At 40.8% G+C, this 19,890-nt stretch overlaps 2 protein-coding genes across 3 annotated transcripts in view; one reads left to right on the top strand and one right to left on the bottom strand.

Moving 5' to 3' along the window:
• Window positions 1–69: 69 nt before the first annotated feature.
• tpp2 (tripeptidyl peptidase 2) lies at window positions 70–16,808 on the bottom strand. Of its 2 annotated transcripts, XM_029461181.1 has the most exons (29): window positions 16,576–16,808; window positions 15,123–15,251; window positions 14,832–14,927; window positions 14,524–14,628; window positions 14,278–14,402; window positions 13,985–14,148; window positions 13,679–13,833; window positions 13,530–13,606; window positions 13,324–13,451; window positions 12,858–13,106; window positions 12,642–12,757; window positions 12,250–12,421; window positions 11,981–12,138; window positions 11,820–11,896; window positions 11,611–11,717; window positions 10,946–11,100; window positions 10,659–10,775; window positions 10,467–10,567; window positions 10,288–10,384; window positions 10,054–10,191; window positions 9,650–9,894; window positions 9,040–9,118; window positions 7,168–7,206; window positions 6,545–6,696; window positions 6,347–6,443; window positions 6,054–6,184; window positions 4,955–5,219; window positions 4,054–4,173; window positions 70–3,867 (listed from the first exon to the last, which is right to left on the bottom strand). In XM_029461181.1, exons 1-29 carry the CDS (start codon window positions 16,738–16,740, stop codon window positions 3,778–3,780), a joined length of 3,849 nt encoding a protein of 1,282 aa, XP_029317041.1. In that variant the 5' UTR covers window positions 16,741–16,808; the 3' UTR covers window positions 70–3,777. The 2 variants fall into 2 exon arrangements, with proteins under 2 accessions (XP_029317041.1, XP_029317049.1); XM_029461189.1 differs by lacking the exon at window positions 7,168–7,206.
• A 1,705-nt stretch (window positions 16,809–18,513) lies between these two features.
• Window positions 18,514–19,890, top strand: part of rasa3 (RAS p21 protein activator 3) — a 43,883-nt gene continuing 42,506 nt past the window's right edge. The window contains exon 1 of the mRNA XM_029461213.1: window positions 18,514–18,574. The gene's annotated coding sequence lies outside the window, so the exon portion shown is untranslated. The remainder of the gene's footprint in view (window positions 18,575–19,890) is intronic.

The following is a 19,890-nucleotide window of genomic DNA, read 5'->3' on the forward strand; positions in this document are numbered from 1 at the left end:
AAGGAGATTGCTTAAAGTCTCATTTACTCTTTGATTGTCTGAATAAGTGATGACCAGAGCACACGCTAATTCTTCCAAATCATTTTTATTCAGTGTTCTTTTCCTTGTTTGTGACTTAATTCCATGTGACCACGTAAGTGACAGTAGCTCGGGTCTTCGAGGAAGAATGGGTATAAAATAATACTAAGAGCAAACAACCTTATTTCATAACATTCTGTAAAACATTGGCATTTACTAGATTTTATGAATGCACTGAACATCCAGAAGAAGTCTTTCCTGAAACCAACAGAGTGAGAGCAACAGATAAAGAGAAGTCTGTTTGGCGGCAGAAATGGACGGTACAGTCCTCTGGTGAAAGTTAAGGCAATTTTCGGAGACGGTTATTAGCAACGCGTACTGTAGACAGCAGAGCCCTAAACGCAACATTTGCCTGAACCAAACCCCAAACACAGGAAAGAGGAGAAAAAAAGAACAAAGTGAAAACAGAAGATGCAAAACAAGTAAAGACGATGAGCATGAGGATTCTGTCGACCCAGCTGAATCCAGCAAAGCCCTGAGAAGGCCTGTGCTGACGCCGCTGCACAAAGTGCATGCAAGTCACAGCTAAAAACAGAAACGCATGGTGTCGTTACCCCTGGGTCAACACGGGTCGTGTCTACTCGCTGTGTATTTACAGTTAAAAGTCATCCAAGAAAAGATTGTTTACTCCCATGAGGACAGAAGGCCTCGGCTTTAAAGTAGCTAGCTGCTTTTACATTCTTAAACATGCACCTTTCACTTGTGAGGACTTAAAACATTATCTAGAGCCGTCACATGTGAAAGACCAGTGGTTCTCAACATGGGTGGTTTTAGGGCAACGCCATTGCCTCCTATTCAATATTGTTTTGTCCAATTTTATCATTTTCAGCCTTCGTGCTTCTTTACACCTTAACATGGGGGAAATCATTGTTTGGTTAAACTGCTAGTACTATAGACTGACAGGAAATCAGACCTTTTGTTTTACAGATCTACAAGTGAAAAAGGGCACACATTGTGTTTGTATCTTTAACATGGTCCACTTTTGCACTGGCACTATGAAAACAAACAGCTGCGTGTCCTCATTTGTTACATGATTCAGGTGAGATGTTTTAAAAAAGGAAAATGCCAGTGTTTCCGCAAGTTTCAGTCCAACAAAGTTGTGTGAAGCTGACCATTTACAAATGCAGTGCAGTTTTATATTTGAGTTTCATTTTCTCCCATTAATTTCCATATACAGGAAAAACAAATGGTCGTCTCTTCAAACTTCCTCGAAGGGGAACTAGGCTTCTAGCTACTACTGCATATGTGTGAGAGAGTGGGGGAAAAGTCCTTTTGTGGCTCCAGGGGGAGTTGCACAGAATCTGATAAATTGTCTCGTCAGCTGGTGCTGAAGACTACAATATCCCAGACAATGTTATGAGTGAAATGCAAGTCAGTGGAGTGCTCTTACAAGTTGTTCATCAAAGAGAACATCAAGTCTGCATTCATTTTTTGTCAAAGTTGAATTATCTTTGCAGAGTAACGCATTGAAGACTTTTCATATAAATGTGCCATTATACTGCATTGCCAAGCAGCGACAGAAACGTTCTTCCGAACCTCAAATACCTTTCTGTGACATTTAATATTTGGGACTAAACAAACACGAAACACAGTTAAAGTTTGCAAAAAACATTAAGAGTTTAACATTCAAAAACTCAGCTAATCAGTCCTCATCAGGACTGTGTGAGTGTGGTTAAGTAACATTTTAATTGACAGTGGCAACATAAACATACAACCTCAAAACTGTCGATCTGAAAATATTGCTAAAACCTGATTGATGCTCAGAAATATGCTTGTACCACCTCAACCCAGTGAAACGGCACAAACACAAAGCGCTCATGTGAAATAATGAAACGGTTCCCACTTTGCCAGAAAGGTGTGTGTTCATGTAGAACCCCAGCGTTGATAGTAAAAAGATGATTGAGAAATTTGGTTTAACGGCCTTTAATGCAGACTTGGTGTTCACTAAGGAGGTTTCAAAAGTCCCCTATTATATTATATTATATTATATTGAAAGAAACAGTTGTCTGGAAAAATCCATTTAAAAAAAAAATCTAAAAATAACATGTAAAATTGTTAGCGGTGATGTTAAGAACATGTGATTTGTAGTAATTCAGATAAAACCTACAAAACCACTGGCACGGTCCTTTAAAGTAAATAAGGTATCTGAAGAAAAAACTAAAACAAATTCATGCTTAACCCTCTAATTGGCTATCATTTCAGTTCTATACGGAGAACATGTTCCATGTACACAAAGATATGCTCACGAGTAACACAAAGTCATTCACAAACACACGCATGAAAATAACAAACAGTGGATTATCATCTTGTTTGGGATTAAAAACCTTTCTAATTGAAACAAACTAAAAAATCTGCTTCCAAATAAACAATTGTTTTTCCTTACATCCTAGAAGACATGCATATATGCAAAATACATCAATTAGAATAATATTTGTTTCATATACCTATTGCATCTTAATATTTTTTTTTATGCTGCGTGTATGTACATTATCTTATGACACTGTGTACAAGTGCAACATCTTGTATGCTGCAGATAAACGTCTAATACTGCGTGAACATTTTACAATGACATCTGAACATCCTACCGCTGAGCTCAACTGCATGTGTTGTGTTAGTGAACTCCGTTAAGATGGTCTGTCAAATGTGCTGCTCAGGTAACTGCAGTATGTAAGTGGGTGGCCAACACCTACGGAGGAAAACAGAAGCCAAGAAAGTGTTTGTGGCTTCCTATTACCTGACAAGTCACTGACGGCCTGCATACAGTGCATGGACACTTCATACTGCAGATATGAGCGTTAAAACCACATTTGACACCAAAAGGCTGACGGGTGAAATGACTACAAGCGGCTGAGTGTTGACTGCCGCTACTGATTCTGCCGCATCGCGCTGTTTTTCATCCCATCAGAAAAAAAGTAAGGTACATGTAGGAAGGCACCCTTAATATTGGTTTGTGTTCTGTGTACACGAGACAAAATGTTAACTTTACCAACCAGGCCTGGCGGGAACAGTCAAAAACAAAAAAGTGATCAAGTTCCATCTCCCTTTTATTTCAGGGATCAGGCAGACTCTGCGTGCCATCGTATGTCCGAACATCGTGCAGAAGCAAGTCTTCCCGTCTTCTCACTGAAGTAGCACAACAGTCAGTTATGAGTTTTTCTGCTGTCTGTTTTCTTTTTAAGTGAGTAGATGGGCTAAACAGTCTTTTCTTTTTTTCCTTTTTAAAAGACTTGGGATGCATCCCTGGAGTCCGCACTGGCCTTTTACAATATATACACACGAGAGAATGAGGTTATATAAGTGATATATGGAGTCCATACAGCTGAGGATGAGTGGGGATGTAAACGCTTCCAAATGTGTAGATGACACCAAATTAAAAGGACAACACTGAACTAAGAAAGCACGGGGCTACAGCATTAACAAGGAAACTTAATTATTTGTTGTTTTTCTGTGGCAGAGCAGAGCTGCTCTGTGTGATGTTCAACAAGCCATTTAAAAAGACAGGACGAGCGTGATCCCCTCTCGCCTCATAAGGTGTGGCGTGCCTCAAACTGTTTACACTTGTCGTTATCTTTCATTTTGGTGTCCACCTACATCTAAATTTGAAAACCCAGATGCATAGACCATGTGACCCTGAGGGACATGATATCCAAGTTACCATGTAATGGACCGTGCTGCTCATGCATGCATGTGCGTCTGTGCCTAGAAAGATGTATATTCTGTGGGATACATGACAGGGAGCCAGTTCTCACTGAAGGTGGCGCAGTGTGTCCATCGGAGGTGTCGCATAAGCTGGAAAACAAGACAACAAACAAAAAAGTGATTCCAAGGGAACAAATCGGACACTCGAATAACATTTGTTCAATCACAAATGTGTTGGATTCATTTTTTTTTTTTCTACTTAAGTCTTTGGAGACTATGCAGCCAAAAATATTTAGCATATATCTTATTATGTTGCAGTCACTTCCCGTCTCATACCTGGATGCAGTTCTTCATGTTGTCTTTGCTGGGCTTCTCCTCCACCATCTTTGAGGCATATTTTAAGGCTCGGCCGTACATCTTGTTCACAAGAGCATGTTTGTATGAAAACATCAGCACCTGAGCAGTGGACAGCAGACAAAATATATATATTAGCTTAACATTTATTGAATTTATGAAGTAGCTAGCTTTATGGCGACAATCTCCCCAGATGCACATTTACAGGAGAGAAACTAGAGGAAAGCACATGGCTTCAGCTAGAATGTGAGTTCATTATGACTGATTTTACAATATTATACAATTGAGAGAGAAACAATCACAGGTAAGGGAATGAGACCAAATGAAAGATCTGGTGATATTATTTATTTCATAATTGTCAGGAAATCCCATAAAAAGACAAACTAATTGATCCTACTAGTATGACATACCATATTCCTCAAATCATCGACCAAATACTACTAAAAACACATTAAAGAGCAACACTGTTGCACTCGGTGACGTGTTCCTTTATTACTGTGAACATGGGCACTTTATTTTGAGTCAATCCAACATGCTGCTGTAAATACTCACTCACGCCTGTTTAGGTAACGTTTGCTTTAAACTACAGTTCCACGCCATTTTAAGAAATTATTTAGCAGTTTTAGAAAATAAAAAACATGCGACTTGTATTTATTAAGATTTGTGTCAACCAGTGAGCTTGGTGTCACAGACGGGGCAGGAAAGTTAGAAAGTACCGAGAGACATTGTTGGTTTTGGTCTTTGTTTACAAACACAAATTATAGAAAAATCGCCTAGCGTTATATTCTCACATGGCAGATAGAATCACATCAGAATACTCATTTAACAATCCTCCATTACAATGGAACGACTTTCCTTCATTTTCTAAGAACATTTTGCTCACCTTCGAGTCAGTTAGCTCCGCCCACTTCTGCACCTCCCAAAACGTGTCCGTCAGCACTTTAACCACGCTGTGCTCGGTGTCGTCAGAACTGCTGGCCACCTGTTCCCTGACCTCCTCCTCTTCTTCTTCTTCCACTGCTGCTGGTCCTGTGGAGACAGCACCGGCGACATCCTGCGGCGCAGGAGGCAGCAGGAGCTGGTCAGCCTGAGCGCAGCCCTTCCTGCACAGCGCGTCCAGCAGAGACGACTTCTGTTTCTCCATGTCACTAAAACACAGATGTTAAAGAAAGGTCAGATGTATGACTTTGAGCTTTGGCATTTCAGCGATATTTGTTGGGATGATCTACTCAGGGTCTCCCGCAGTTTTATAGTGGAGGTGAGCCACCTCGTCCTAAACAACTTCACCAATGGTGGTAGTAGCAAATATTAAAACAGGAGTCTTAAAATAATCTATACACTTTTAAAAGATTAAAAGTTAAACTTTAGGAGAACAAAGGAACCATTTCACACAACAAATGCCATATTTAAAGTCAGAATATGTAACTTTAGCTGACCACAAGTCACTTGCTAATGTCAGTTCCACAGCAATATCCATCATACGTTTGCTAACATTAGACACCATAGGTGAGGCTGTACCAACAAAACCTCTAAGTGCATTAAAATGAGTAATTGTGTGTTCATTGCTTATGAATTCAACTTTTCCCCTGTGAGACAAACTATTTGTTTTTTGTTCTTTCAAAAACTACACATCACCACTTTAGTAAGTTTAGTTATTGTCAAATACCCACTAACTGATCACGCAGTGAGATGTGTGAGGATCTGGGTGGATCACCACCTCGGCTGAACAATTCCCTGGGGGGGAACCCTGCTCCTACGTATATCTATGAGTTCATGTTTTATGCTAAAATTGTCGTATTGTTAATTATCATAAATCTGTAATGTTCAATGCTTTCAAAGAGTTATTTTCAATGGGGTGCTGTCATTTTCTTTTTGTGTGGTTAACCCACTTTCTCTCCTGCTCAGCTTGCCTCTTTACTATGAATGGAATATGCCTTGATGAAGGATTCTAACTATTAACACATTCCTTTAGTGTGACATACGCCTTGATAGTGGCGGCATCAGGCCGAGGGTCCGTCTTCAGGGTGAGGTAAACAGCCAAGGCCGTCTGGTCGATGTGAGAGATGACGACGTCGGCTGCAGATACCACCTCCCTCAGACGTTTTGCACGCTCCTGAACACAAACAGAAGCAAGAGAAATGACTGTGAGCAGAGGTAATTGTATAGTCAAGACTCCCAACTTCTGAGGGAAATGATTAAATGCTCCTGTGATTTAATTCTGGGTGAGCCATCTCCTTTTCCCCTTTTCTCTTGCTGGTGTGGTGTGCACCATTACCTTTTCAGAGTCCAGCTGGTGCAGTCTTTGCACATGCAGCGGGAGGTATTCTAGGTAGTTCTCCCTCAGTTCATCGTAGATAGAGCTGGAGTCCAACCTGAACAGAAAAGAGAGAACACAACAGATGGTTAAGTGACAATTCAAAAAGAAAAGCAAGTAATGTGTTGCTGAGCAAAACAGAAGAGCTACTGTGCACACTTTGTCATCCACTGAATCTTTAGGTCTCTCATAGCTTCTGCAAACTCCTCCTTCACGTCTTTCTCTTTGTCGGCTTCCTTGTCTTTCTCCTTCCCTCCGTTCTTTGCTTTGTTGGGAGCAGGAATTAAGTGGTAGACAACTGGAATGATATCCTGTATGAACACAGCAAAAAAATTAAGTTTAGTCAAAAGATAATAACTAATACATTCAATAAAATCCATGACCTCTTTTACTATTCTGAATCAGCATCCCAAATTCTCACCCTTTTCCTACCAATGTCATGTGCTGTGACTCCAAACTCCTTCTGCTTATCTCTTTTAAAATCAGTTAAGAAAAGTGTGTTTTAATACCCAGTTATACAAGCTGAAAATAGTGCTCATTATCAATTGATGTTGATATTTATGGATATATTAGTACGTTTTACTGACCACCAGAACACTTTTAACTTAAAATCAAAAGTAAATATCCATTATGGCTAGCCTGTTGCATATTTCAATACAGCAATAATGACATAATTGACATAATTAATGAAGATATAACAAATCCCATTTTGAGGTAAACCATAAGCCACATAGGCGAGCAGTGGACGCTCTGTTGTACAGTGTTTCTAGCTCATCCAGTACCTTTTTAAACTTTCCTTTTCGTTTTGCAGAGGCCTGCCCCTGGTGGTCAGAATAACACACAGTAAGGAAGAGACAACACAAAAACACCAAAAAAAGGATTCTCTCTTTCTTCATTTTTTTTTTATCTTTCATCCTCACTCAGAGTCTAATCCACCTACCTGTCAAAATTAAATAAATGCTACAGTGGTAAACAGTGGTGTAATCCTTGATGTTGACAAACTCAGATTTCTATCTTGTGTTCACATCTATCAAATCTGATGGACTTGTTTCTCTTACATCTGCTCTGCCACAAGGGTTAAGCACTGCATCTTCACTGAGAACTGAAAACTAAATGAAACATGATGCGGGTGTACAGTGAATCTTTGACTTGAAGAAAGTCAAAACTGTGTGTGTGAGACACAAACAATAAACCTCAGCAATGCAATGTAAAACAATATCTGAAAAATATATATATTTTTAATTAATTTGTAAATGGGTGCTGAAGTTTGACAGAAAGAGCTTTGCATTCAAGCCACTGAGTCAGGCAAGTTCAGCCAAAGATACACGAAAGCTTGATGCGTGCGATGAAACAACTCTTTAGAGGAGTAAAGAGGAGCACCTGCAGCCCATAGAATTAGTGAGAATAAGCTCCAGGAATAAAACGTTTGCTATTGTATTGCACAAATCACAGTGAATTTTATAATTTTGTTATTTCCTTTAAATTAATAGTTCACTCAAATCAATAACTGTGGGGTTTTTTGCTCACACACACACACACACACACACACACACACACACACACACACACACACACACACACACACACACACACACACACACACACCTCTAAATGGGCTCAAGAGAAAAGACATAAGTAACACTTACTAGCGGCGCTGATATTGTGACGATGTAATTTTGTGTCATTTACTTCCTCCAAAGTATAAATGTGAACATTCAGGCAGGGTATCAAACCTAAATGCCTTTTTTTGGTATCCACCAAAATGTGTCTCACAAAGTATCTAAAACAGTAAAGCACAGAAAGCTGGTAAGATTCATTATCTTGTTCACTATTTCTTGAAAGATTTCTTATAAAGCTGCTTGTGTTTCTTTAACGTTTTGGCTTCTTTGTAAAAAATGGTGTTCAGATTTCTCAATCTGATTTGGTTTGAAAGAAGTAACATTCTTGTGTTGGTGCTGAAATCAAGGCATCATATCTGCACTTCCATTGAAAAATACCAGTGAATAAAGTCAAAGTCATTGTAGACAGATTCTTTGTTAGTTAATGTCATTCACAACCTGTATTTTTCCCATTTTCAAATAGTAAAAACAAGGATCTAGAAGCGGCTGACTGGCTGACAGAAGAAAGACTCATTTTGACTTAATCATGCAACGAAAATATTCTATTCTGCAATCTAAATGAGACAATAAACAGCCAGGTGATAGGTGATCGGTGATAGGACATGAGCAACGAACGTCACATTTTGGGCTGACAGCAGAAGCATGGACAAAGAGAAAAAGTAAAATAATAAAATGAAACAAAGCTTTGCATTAAACAAAAGGACAGAAACCAATTTAAGAAGCACCACAGCAGTCTGATCAAAAATGAAGGTGATGACAGAAACTATACAAAACCTTAAAAAATGGAAACAGGCATTGGAGCACAGTCCTCAGGACCACAAGTACTTTGAGCTTCACATATTTAGGAGTGAATTTTTCATGATTAAATCAGGTCAAACTATTGGAACCCTGGCCATTATAAACTGCCATGTAGTTTATGTTTTCACACAACAATGTGTAAAAGTTCCTCAAGAGAAGACAGAAAACTACCATGACTTTAGCAGGGATGACTACTGCTCTAGAGGAAAGAGGGCAACAACAAATAAGGCAACTCACTGCTTTCTTGCCAAACTCGCTCTTGGGAACAACGAGAGAACCTGAAAGATAGCATCCTGGACTCGTCCCCTTTGGGATCCTGAAAAAAAGGGAGAGAGACGGAGAGAATAAAGAAAGCAACACTAAACTAAATTGATCACAATAATATATATATTTTTTTTAAATAAATATTTTCTCATGTGCTGCTTTATCCAACCAAACATGCACTTATCCAGCAGTGCAGGCAGCTTTGATGCAGAGACTGAAATCTCCTTCTTCAGTGTCTCAGTTCAATTTGTAAGTTTACTAATGGACAAAGTCAATTGTCATGCGATGTGGAGACCGGTCCTCTTTAGAAATTAACATAAATACTTAAATAAAGTTTATGTATCTCAGTGTTCTTGTAGTTCATCTATTTAAATACCATATTTGATCACTAATATGATTATATTGTTTTACACAGGACAAAGTCTTCATCTCAAAGCATACTTAATGTGTCTGCTGTAGATTCTGTAGATTCTGAGAGTCTGAAAGGATCTAGTCACAGCTGCTTCTTCCTCAGTGCTATTGTGTCACGAAGTACTGTGAATATGTCAATGCAAGAGAAAAGTCCCTCGTCAAATCGACTTACTTGTCGTCTGGCAGGGCTGTGACATAGAAGGGCTGTGTGGCGCCCGGGCACAAGGTCAGGGAGTTTGCCTTCTTCTTGGACATGAGGGCAGCACGGTGTGACTCGTAGACGTCCAGACTGAGAGTGGTGGTCAGACGGTGAGAAACTACAAACGGTAGATCCTTGAGGCGCTCCAGCTCACTGGACTGCTCGTGGCGGACCTGCAGACGCACAGTGTAGTCCCCCTTTTCCAGCTTCAGAGAATACTGGAGAAGTAAAACAGACCGAGGGGAAATGCGTTAGCTCATGGTGTGTATCCTTCTTATCCCCAATCCTACCTTCTGAAAAATATACCAACTACAGATACGCGTGAACATCTGTAAAGGCAAAGACATGTTATCTTAGCTTAATGTGCTAAAGCGTACCTGGTGTGGGTAGGCGTCCCCTGAGCCCAGTAGTCTCTTGTTCTGATCAAACAGCATCCAGAGCTGACTGTCAAACTCAGACTCATACAGCAGCTCACACAGCATGGGACAGCTGGGGGTGACCTCTCCACTCTTCGGCTGAGGAGAGAGCAAAATAAGATTATACACACTGATGGAAAAACAAAAACACCAGCATCTTCTTCCTATAGAAAGCGCTGATGATGTTGGCAGTACCTGGTGAAAGCTGTAGGTGAGGACAATCTCGTAGAGTTGTCTGTTGTTAGGCAGAACGTCCCTCAATCCTAGGGCTTTTATCTTTGAATTTAAGGGCCTAGAACAAAATATAGAAGGATGAAACAATGACCTGCACTGATGTGGAACAAAAACATCTACATGTGTGAGTGTGAAGTTACCTGAGAGGCTGAACCCAGGACTTAAGGGTGATAGTGGGGGACACATCCTCGTACCTCAGAGGCGACGACACATCAAAACTCGTCACTCCCTCTGAGGCGTGCTGGGCAGAGAAAAATAAGAGTTACAGAGAACTGATAGTGTCTGGGTTGTAGCTCACTTGTCAGAGTTGCAAATCTGTTCTCTCTTCTTACTATGTGCAGGGGTGAAGGGGAAGTGTGGAGTCCGTGGAACGAGATGCTGTAGTCCACTGTGACGTCACCCAGGCTCGCCCACCAGCGTGCAATACAGAACTCTACTATCCTTCCTGACTGGAGAAGAGACAACAAACAAGCAGAGGTTAGTCCACCGTTACGTCATTTTTTACATGTATGCATCTACAAATGTAAGCACGTGTGGAGCCTCTGGTATATCTACAGAATTACTGTTGTAGCAAAATCCAAGTCAAATAAATGTACATTTAGAAATGAATGATACGTACCAGCACAGGGAAAGCCTCAGTTAGTGAGCCTCTTTCCAATAGTGAGGAGAACTTGTAGAATTCATTAGCTCTGTATGCTTTCTGTTTGACCAGGTGCACCGCATGGAGAACAAACTTTGACGACACGTCTCCCGAATGAGAGGTTAGTGTGATCTCTGCACGAGAGAGAGGCGGGCAGAAGAGAGAATGTAGACGATGAAGAGAAGAGGAAAAAAGGTAAAGATAAAAAAGCCATGTTTTGATCACATTTGATTGTTTGCACCTATTGCAAGTCGCTTTGGACAAAAGCGTCAGCTAAATGAACTGTAATGTAATCATGAACATTATTTCTAATTTAATAGTGCTGATGCTGTATTGCACTTGATTTAAAAAATAAATCAATTTGACAGCGACACTCTCAATCACCAAGGCAGCAGGACCATGTGAGGAACAACCCACATTGACACCGAGGTATCAAAACGCACAAATTAAGTGAAGATACAACAATTGCAATTTTCTTGACCGATTCCGAGGAGGTTTCCAACGAGGGCAAACATTGTGCAGAAATGGTCTTAAACAACTGGAACAGAGTTTGAAAATCCGCTTAACAAATCAGGCCAAACTTTACTTTACTAAAGCTGAATGATTAAATAAAAACAGATATGTAAAGCACACGCTGTACTGACCCGCCCAGGAGGCTCCCTGAGGAACAGTGATGAAGTGGCGTCTGATTTGGCCTGGCCTGAAGTGTACGTCTGTGAAACACGCCTCCTGATTACGACTATCTGTCACTCTGTCAGATCAAAGAAACAGAAAACTGTCAGACTCGGACAAACAGACACACCTCTTGCTAGAGTGACAGAAAACAATAATCCAATTTAATGTAAGAACTCACTTGGCGGGGATAATAACTGTGATTGGGACTCTGAATAGGGGGCCACAGCTAGGTGCTGCTGTGTCATACCCACACACCTAAAAACAAAGTGACCAGATTAACATTAGCAGACTCAGAAACAATGTCTGTCTTCTCGTTCGTACTCTCTTTCCTGTCCCTACCTCTGTGTAGTGCACTCCATCTCTCAGCCCCACAGGATCGATGCGGACATTCACGTGACGACACTGGTTCATCAGCTCTAGATGTGTGGGGCACTGGACCCACGGGGCGGCACATGTGAGCGCCAAGTGTAGCTGCAAGGAGATTCGCTCGGAGTTCCCTGCGGTGGACATTAGAAGAAGACCGATGGTGTAAAAGATGAAAACACATGTCCACACTAAATTCAAAAACTGTTAATGTGATGAGTGTTCTGCCAACTATGAACAGAAACCTGTGTTCTCCGGGAAGATGGGTTCAATTCCTACTCCGTGATCTGAGGGTGCAAGAATATGGGTTGGTTCCCTGAGGTAGATTCCTCTCTGTGATCCCACACTTACTGAGAAGCCGAGGTGGCTTGTGGGTAAAGAGGCGTGTTGAGTGAGGTAGTCTAATGCCTTGTCCACCTGAGAGGAAGAGAGGGGGAAGATTACTAGAAGGCACATAGAAACATGTAAAGAAAATATATCTCCTCTTTCTTTTCTGTTAAAAAGGGTTTGTTCCAAAGCGGGGGTCGAAAGGTTTGACCCCTGAGGCAGATTTTTAATATTGGGCTATATAAATAAAATTGGCTAGACTAAAAATGAAGGAAGATGTTAAGACTGTAACAAGAGATGGAAGAATTACCTGGATTATCCCATGGCCCTGTGCAAACACCTCGATGTCATCAATCTTCAGAGCTGTGTGCTCCAGCGCTCTCCTCACCGCAGGAACAGAGGGAGAGATCCCGTTCTGCTTCAGTCCTTTAAAAACCACACAGTACCCCACACTAGCATCAGGATTACATTGGCACACACACTTCCATACATGCAATATATTCCCAGTCCATGACCCTGGACGCACCTGAAAGGATTAGTGCAATGCCGCCACAGGCATTTGGGGATGACATGGATGTGCCGTTCATCAGCTGGGTACCACGAAGAGTCCAGTTGGGTACAGATGCAATGGCCCCGCCTGGCGCACTGATGCTGACCCCCAGGGCCCCGTCTGTACTAGGGCCTCTGGAAGACCAGGTGTACTGGTTGGGAGGCAGCTTCTCTCTCAGGGAATACTCTGCCACCATCATGTCTGGAGTCACATATGCTCCAACTCCTACGGATAGAAGGGGGCAGGAATTAGGGTGCGTTGTAAATAAAATAAAGTAGGTTAGGAACACTTTACGCCCCTGATTTTATCACATCACAAGATTGTCTCTAGTTTCTACTGTGAATAATAAAAACTAGACAGCAAGCTTGACAAACAAATTTAAATGGGCTACACTATGTTGCACTTAATTGGAGGTTTAATAAAAATCCATCAGCACGAGTACCTATGACACTGCTGGTGGTTCCCCCCGGGCAGCCGACCGTGGAGAGGCACGGGCCGTTGTTTCCTGCACTTGAGACAAATATCACATTGTGCTTCTGCACAGCCTCTGTGATCACCTCACAAATCCTCCTGGAAGACAAATTGACATAAATCAGTGTGCAACAGAAAACAAAACCATACTATCACACCCGCTGTTGCAATACGTACCCCGTATTGGGCCAGTGGGTGGCTTCCCCATAGCTGTAGTTAACCAGGTCACACTTGTAGTTGATGACTTCGATCATCTTTAAAAAGGGAGGAAAAAATTAAAGAGTGCAAAAAACAAAGGGGGGTCTATATTTGTCTGGGCAATATACCGCGCGGATGAGTCCTGTGCCTGTTTCCATTGTGCTGAGGCGTGTGTCTCCAATCTTCAGTGCTAGGATTTGGGCACCGGGGGCCACGCCGTTGCGCTCGGGTTCCTCTGGGAAGTAACCTGCAGCAATGCTTGCCACGTGTGTCCCATGAGCCCCTTTAAAAAGCACACAAGCAAGTTAGACTTGCGAATACACTGTGAAGAGTGGTGAACCTGCCCGGCGGTTACATGGAACATGTTTTTGTGTTTACTGAATCATATGAAGGCTTCCTTTCAGAGATGGATTACGTGCTTTGGGATATCTCACCTCCACTGGTGACGATGCAGAGTGTGTTTCCCTCATCATAAATATTAACAGAGTAGTTAAGCATCTCAGCATTTCCTAACGTGGCATACTCTTGCGTCTCTTTGTAGGAGCTCAGCACAGTGCACTGGCACAGCTCTCCAATCTCTAAAGTGTCGACTACAGCCCTAAAGAAAACAAACAGAAACAGACAATGTGAAGGTTAAATATAATATTGGTAAACAGTAGTGAGTGAAAAGGAAAGGTAAAAAAAAAAAAGTTTGTTTATGAAGAGTTAAAAAGTTTGTATGGCTTACCTCCATGTGACGCCGTCATGCCAAAGCACACAGTCATATACAGGACCAGGATCACTGTACTTCTTTTCTAGTGATGCCAGCAGCTCTGACTGACTCTGCAGCTCTTCTTTCTGCAACTTCTCCATCTGGAGAGAGGAAGCAAGCGGGAAGGATACATGAGAGAGTAGAGAGAAATCAGATTAGGAAACACCAACTGCATGCAAACAATGACATGTTCACAAATAACTAAAGGTGTGTGGGTCTGACCTGTGAGGGTGTTGGGTTACAGAGGTCAAACTCTTCTGTCCTTCGAGAGACCTCAGCTAGTGCTGCACGGTGTGGTGGGTCCCACAACTTCTCCTTTCGCTCTTTCTAGTAGACGAAATTACAACAAAAGTACCATAAAACAGCCACAGAGGATGGCAAGAAAATACATTTTTGTTCATGTTATATACAGGATTTTGACAATATACATTCTTGGTTCTACTAGTACTGTTGTAACAATGCAATGGAGAGAGATTATATGCATAACCATAATGTTGCAAAATTACAGCAATAACCTCAAGTCTTTCTACCTGTATTCTTTCTTTGAGAGCCTTAGGGAAGAACTCATATCCATTTTTAACTCCAATGCGATACTTCCCTGATGGATTGACCCAGGCAGGAGGAATCTGGAAAACATAAAAAGACACAGCTCGAGAAAAATACATAAAGTGTAGGTCTAATGATCTAATCAAATATAGTTAGTGGGCCATGAAAAATAAATTAAAAAATGATTTCAGATGTAGGACAATACCTGTGATAAAAATTTTCCTATGTGACAGCTGTTTATTTATTATTTAATTGGTCTTGGGGAGTCTACTGACCTTAAGTGTTCTACCAGAGAGGCCAGCGATTGTCCCATCTTTAGGTTCCGCCACCGTGGTCATATTCACGTCACCGCTGCCTGTTGTATCGATGATGTCGACGATCTTTGGCTTCCCCTCAGTTGTGACCTAAAAGAAGCAGTGATGAAGAAAGCAATCCGTAATCTATAAGGAAATTCAGGCTGAAAGGGATGCATAGTACATAGTCATCAGTAACTTATGCAGACCAGGGAGGACTGCGGACACATTTTACTTGAATCGGAGTAATGTACAAACCATCCTAAATAGTGAATAAACTTCAAATTACTGACAACAGCATATTACATATTACACACACACACACACACACACACACACACACACACACACACACACACACACACACACTGAGCAAGGTGACGAGGTAATACAAAAATGGTTGACCTTTATTTATTTTGCCATGGTCTGTTGTCTATTATCAAATAAGGGACATATCATTATCTAATATCCTGAAATGTATATATCAGTTAGTCATAGGCATTGTCCACTGCGTCATACACCATCCAGTTCTTCCATTTAAAACATTGTTCTATAGTAGAGATTCAGTCTTATACCAATTTCTTGCTATTGCCTTTACTTATGATCAATAACATCTAACATTATCAGTGACACAATCATTTATATTTCCAAGGTATCTAACTTTGCATTCCTTATGTATTGCATATCCCTGAATATCTTTAATTGTCAGACCCATTTCACCGCTAATGTATGACATTCTCAAATGTGTGTGTGGTTTGGCACATATCTGCCAACATGATTGTTGTGCACAGCTTATTTACCCTTCATTTCAGGTGTAATGATGTAGCGGGTTAGATTTTTCCACCCACTCTCCCAGCTGACCTTACTTTAATGTTATGATGTGCAAAACAACCCGAGTAACACAGACATAACTGTATGGCAACTGACAGGTTCTTATTGACTTACTTAATACTGAGCAGCTAGCTGAATAAGCTAACGTTAGATTCCTGTGTGACTTGGCAGTAAATATGTAGTGAAGACTCACAAACCGACGAGTAAACGACCATAGGTTATTTGTGCTACTAATAATCTAGTCGTAACAGCCAAACCGTATTCAACCAACTGACAGGACAAACTTTGAATAATTACTGAGACAGTTGAAGGAAATCTGAGGCGGACAAATTCAGCTGTTAGCTGCCAGGCTAACATGTTAGCAGGTATGCCAACTAGCTAACGTTAACGTTAGTAAGTTAGTCTAGCACCGAAACACAATTTGACAGCAGGGGGAAACAATTGCTATCAAATGCTTTGTGTTGATTTGGTTGTCATAAAAGCTATAAAAGCGAATTGTCATAGTTGTTGTGTGTATGTAATGTGAATGAAACGGGCCTTTAGCTTTGCTAGCTTGCACCAGCTAGCTCATAGCTAATGTGAGGCAGCTGCCGGTCAGATTTACCTGCATGCCGGGGGCCCCGGGATCCACGCCGGTGTCGAGGATAGCGATGAGAACTCCTCGGCCATCGCACTCGGGGAACCTGGTGAGATAAGAAGCGGCTCCGGTTTCTTTTTTAGGGAGCAGTCCATGGAAGGGGAACGGTTCTTCAGCAGAATGAGCAGCCATGGTTAGAAGAGCGACGATGAAAACAAAGCAGGGAAATGGGGAAGAGAGCCGCACGGTGAGAGAGACAGGGAGGAGAGCTGTTTAAAGGGGCAGTGCCAGCCACATCTCTGTAACCTTTAGTCAACAGGCCTGTCAGTATTCCAATGTTTTAGCTACCCACGTATGCCATCACATTATGTTGCTGATATTACCTGTATACCCAAGGCTGCCAGAGCCTGGACCCTGGGTTTTCTGTGACCCAGAAGGCCCAAAGTTCACCATGAGACTGTTGATTTGTGGTAATTTGATGAAAATGACATTTGTTTTGATATAAGGGCCATTTAAATACTTTACCCAATACAAACTGAAAGAACAGAGACTAAGGGGTTACTGCATTTGATCAGGTTTGGGGCCATGTGTATCTGGTGGTCTTACAAGGGGCCACTAGTAGTCTACTGTTTTGCCCTATGGTATGAGGTATGAGTGTATTGCAATTTACATGGCGTTTTATCAATAACTATCTCACAAGCTGCTGTCTTTGAACAACATATCTTATTAGCAGCTAGGAGAAACAGCAGAATATGTAATGAGGATTGTTTGGGCTCAGGAAACTAGTAACATAGCTATTATGTCAAGTACAGAGCTGAGATGCTGGCCTTTAAATGAATCAGGGCTCAATAATTTGGCTGCATATTTGATTTATTTTTCATTATGAGTCATGTTTTCCTCTTCTTCTTTTTTGTTATTTGATGCCACTGGTCAGCAGGTGTCACTGATTGTTACCATGGAAACATGGCTCTTAGTTCTGAGTTAGCCTGGGGATCGGGAGGCTTAAAATAAGTCAGTCTTTCATACTGTGAAACTGTCTAACTTGAATAACCAATCTAAGGGCAAAATGAAGGCTGGCATAAAACTAAACGCCAGTCTAAAATATCTTTAGACTAATGCCTCCATCCTGTAAATTGTGGGGTCACTGGCACATAAGTACACACTAGGTGGTGCTATAATACTGATAGTTGTGTCATTGCTGCAGTCACACTTTGCTCCCTTTGCTCTCAAGGGACTGACAAACTGAAGTCAATAAAAGTTTGGCACTACTGCTACTACTAAAAATGGATTTTGTACCATATTTAGGGCACAACATAATGGGCATTGATGTCTAAAGAGTTACCTTTCAAACATGTTTATGAAAGCAACTCTTCATGCAAACATCTATCCTTTGAAGAGTAGCTGCTTGCACTAATGACAAGCAGAACATGCTGTTTGTCATTAACCTGTACCTCCTGCTTAATTCTATTGATTAAAATCATGCATGCACTTAAGTGGTTCGAAGGCTTATATATCATCCCCATGAAATGAGACGGTTATTAAACTCTTAGGCTCATAAAACCCTCCAAACTATCTAGAAAATAGAGCTACCAAACATAAACAAGGATGTGTTCTTAATGTCAGGAGGTTTACATTTTTGAGATACAGATTTATCACCTAAACAGCGATATGTAGTTTGCTGGTTTGGGGCTTAACCTGGTACCCTTAAACTATTTCTTAGTTCACCTCTGTTGATAAAATATAGTAATGTTTTATCTTCTTTTCTCAATTTCAATCAGAGACTGTGGCAGATAAACAAAACTTTGTGTTTGGATCGTTGCTTTAGTTGAAAGGATGGGAGAACAGACTATTCTCATATCTGCATGTGTTGCTCATTAGTTTTTCTGTAACCCCACTACTGGCCTACGGACATGATTTCTGGTCTTTTGTCTGTTTATTTTCTAAAGATGCAGTGTTGTGAATGGAGGAGTGTGGAAACAATCAACTCAAAAATAACAAATTTGATCAACATGGAGGTCCTACTTATGTGAGTTTGATACATTTAAGATAAAGTGTCATTGATGTTTTTTCCACAAATCACATGCATTCTTCTAACGTTTGATTCATGTACTATTCATAGAGATGTTAACTTTGCAGATGTCAATCATCATCTGTTCAACTCCATACTCTCTGTTTCTCTCACATATACCATAGCAATACACTTAGTACACTGTACGTTACGGTGTGTGCTTGTACTACAAGAAACAGAACAAGCAATGGTTGGACGCTTTAGTTGTGAATGAGCAGTTATTTTAAATGTGCCAACGCCCTCAGACGCTGCTTTGGTGGCTGGCTTGTGCAAAATAAAACAACAGTGAGCATCCTTTCACTAATCTGCTAAGAGTCAGCATCTGCCTCCTCTTCCTCTTTCTGTCAATGGCATTATCACACACATGTACAGACACTGATTGATGCCACTCTTACACTAAGACACATATTTTGATATCCTTGTTCACTTCTTTGCTCGAGATAAGTTACAAGGGGCTTTTTCTGTTTCTCTGTCTTGTACCATTAAGACTCACACACACACACACACACACACACACACACACACACACACACACACACACACAGGCTTGTGGTTTACCACAGGGCGTAGCTACTTTAGCTAAACTGAAATAAGTGCACGTCATAAACGTCTTTACAGCATTATTTCCCTATGTGATGCCGTGCTTACAGAAAAAAAAACGATATTATTATTATCCTCCTCCTTTGCTTGCTGATATGATACTACTTTGGTTGGTATGTCATGATAGTGGCAACCCTTGACTCTTTTATTATAGTCTTATATTACAGCTATTTGACTGGAGTTGCATATGTGCATGTAAATGTATAGTCACAAGGAGAGTTCTTGGTTTACCTGCTGAGATAAATCGACTTTAAGTAAAGTTAGAGCAAAATAAACTTGTCTTGAGAGGTTATACAGCATGGATAATACCATGGTTATTATTTAGCCACAGAGTTTTAGAGGAGATAGTCAAAGGCACACAAACCGTGTTACATACTGTGTCACTGATATGCATGCTCAGGCACAATATGCACATTTAATCACTCGTGAAAAAGAATTGAGATACTTTACTTAAATAAAAGTCAAATACACGTCAAATGCGTGCATTTAAAAATGTCCTAATTTGGTAAATTACCAAAAGTAAAAGTGTTCCTTTGGGCTGCAATTCTTGTATGAAAGGTGCTATACAAATAAAGCTTATTATATTTATTATATATAATATTATAGGATTATATTGTAATTATTGATGCATCAATTGTGTAAGCGTCACTTTAATGTTGCAGCTGGTAAAGGCG

Source organism: Cottoperca gobio, chromosome 3, assembly GCF_900634415.1.
Source record: "Cottoperca gobio chromosome 3, fCotGob3.1, whole genome shotgun sequence".
Classification (NCBI taxonomy): Eukaryota; Metazoa; Chordata; class Actinopteri; order Perciformes; family Bovichtidae; genus Cottoperca; species Cottoperca gobio.

What these genes read in the sequence shown, in the direction of transcription:
- tpp2 (XM_029461181.1), bottom strand. Translation starts at nt 16,740, where the DNA reads ATGGCTGCTCATTCTGCTGAAGAACCGTTCCCCTTCCATGGACTGCTC. An exon ending in TCTCTGGTAGAACACTTAAG is followed by an intron (nt 14,928 to 15,122) that starts GTCAGTAGACTC and finishes TATGTTTTCCAG; the next exon opens with ATTCCTCCTGCCTGGGTCAA. An exon ending in CCCCTTCACCCCTGCACATA is followed by an intron (nt 10,568 to 10,658) that starts GTAAGAAGAGAG and finishes TTCTCTGCCCAG; the next exon opens with CACGCCTCAGAGGGAGTGAC.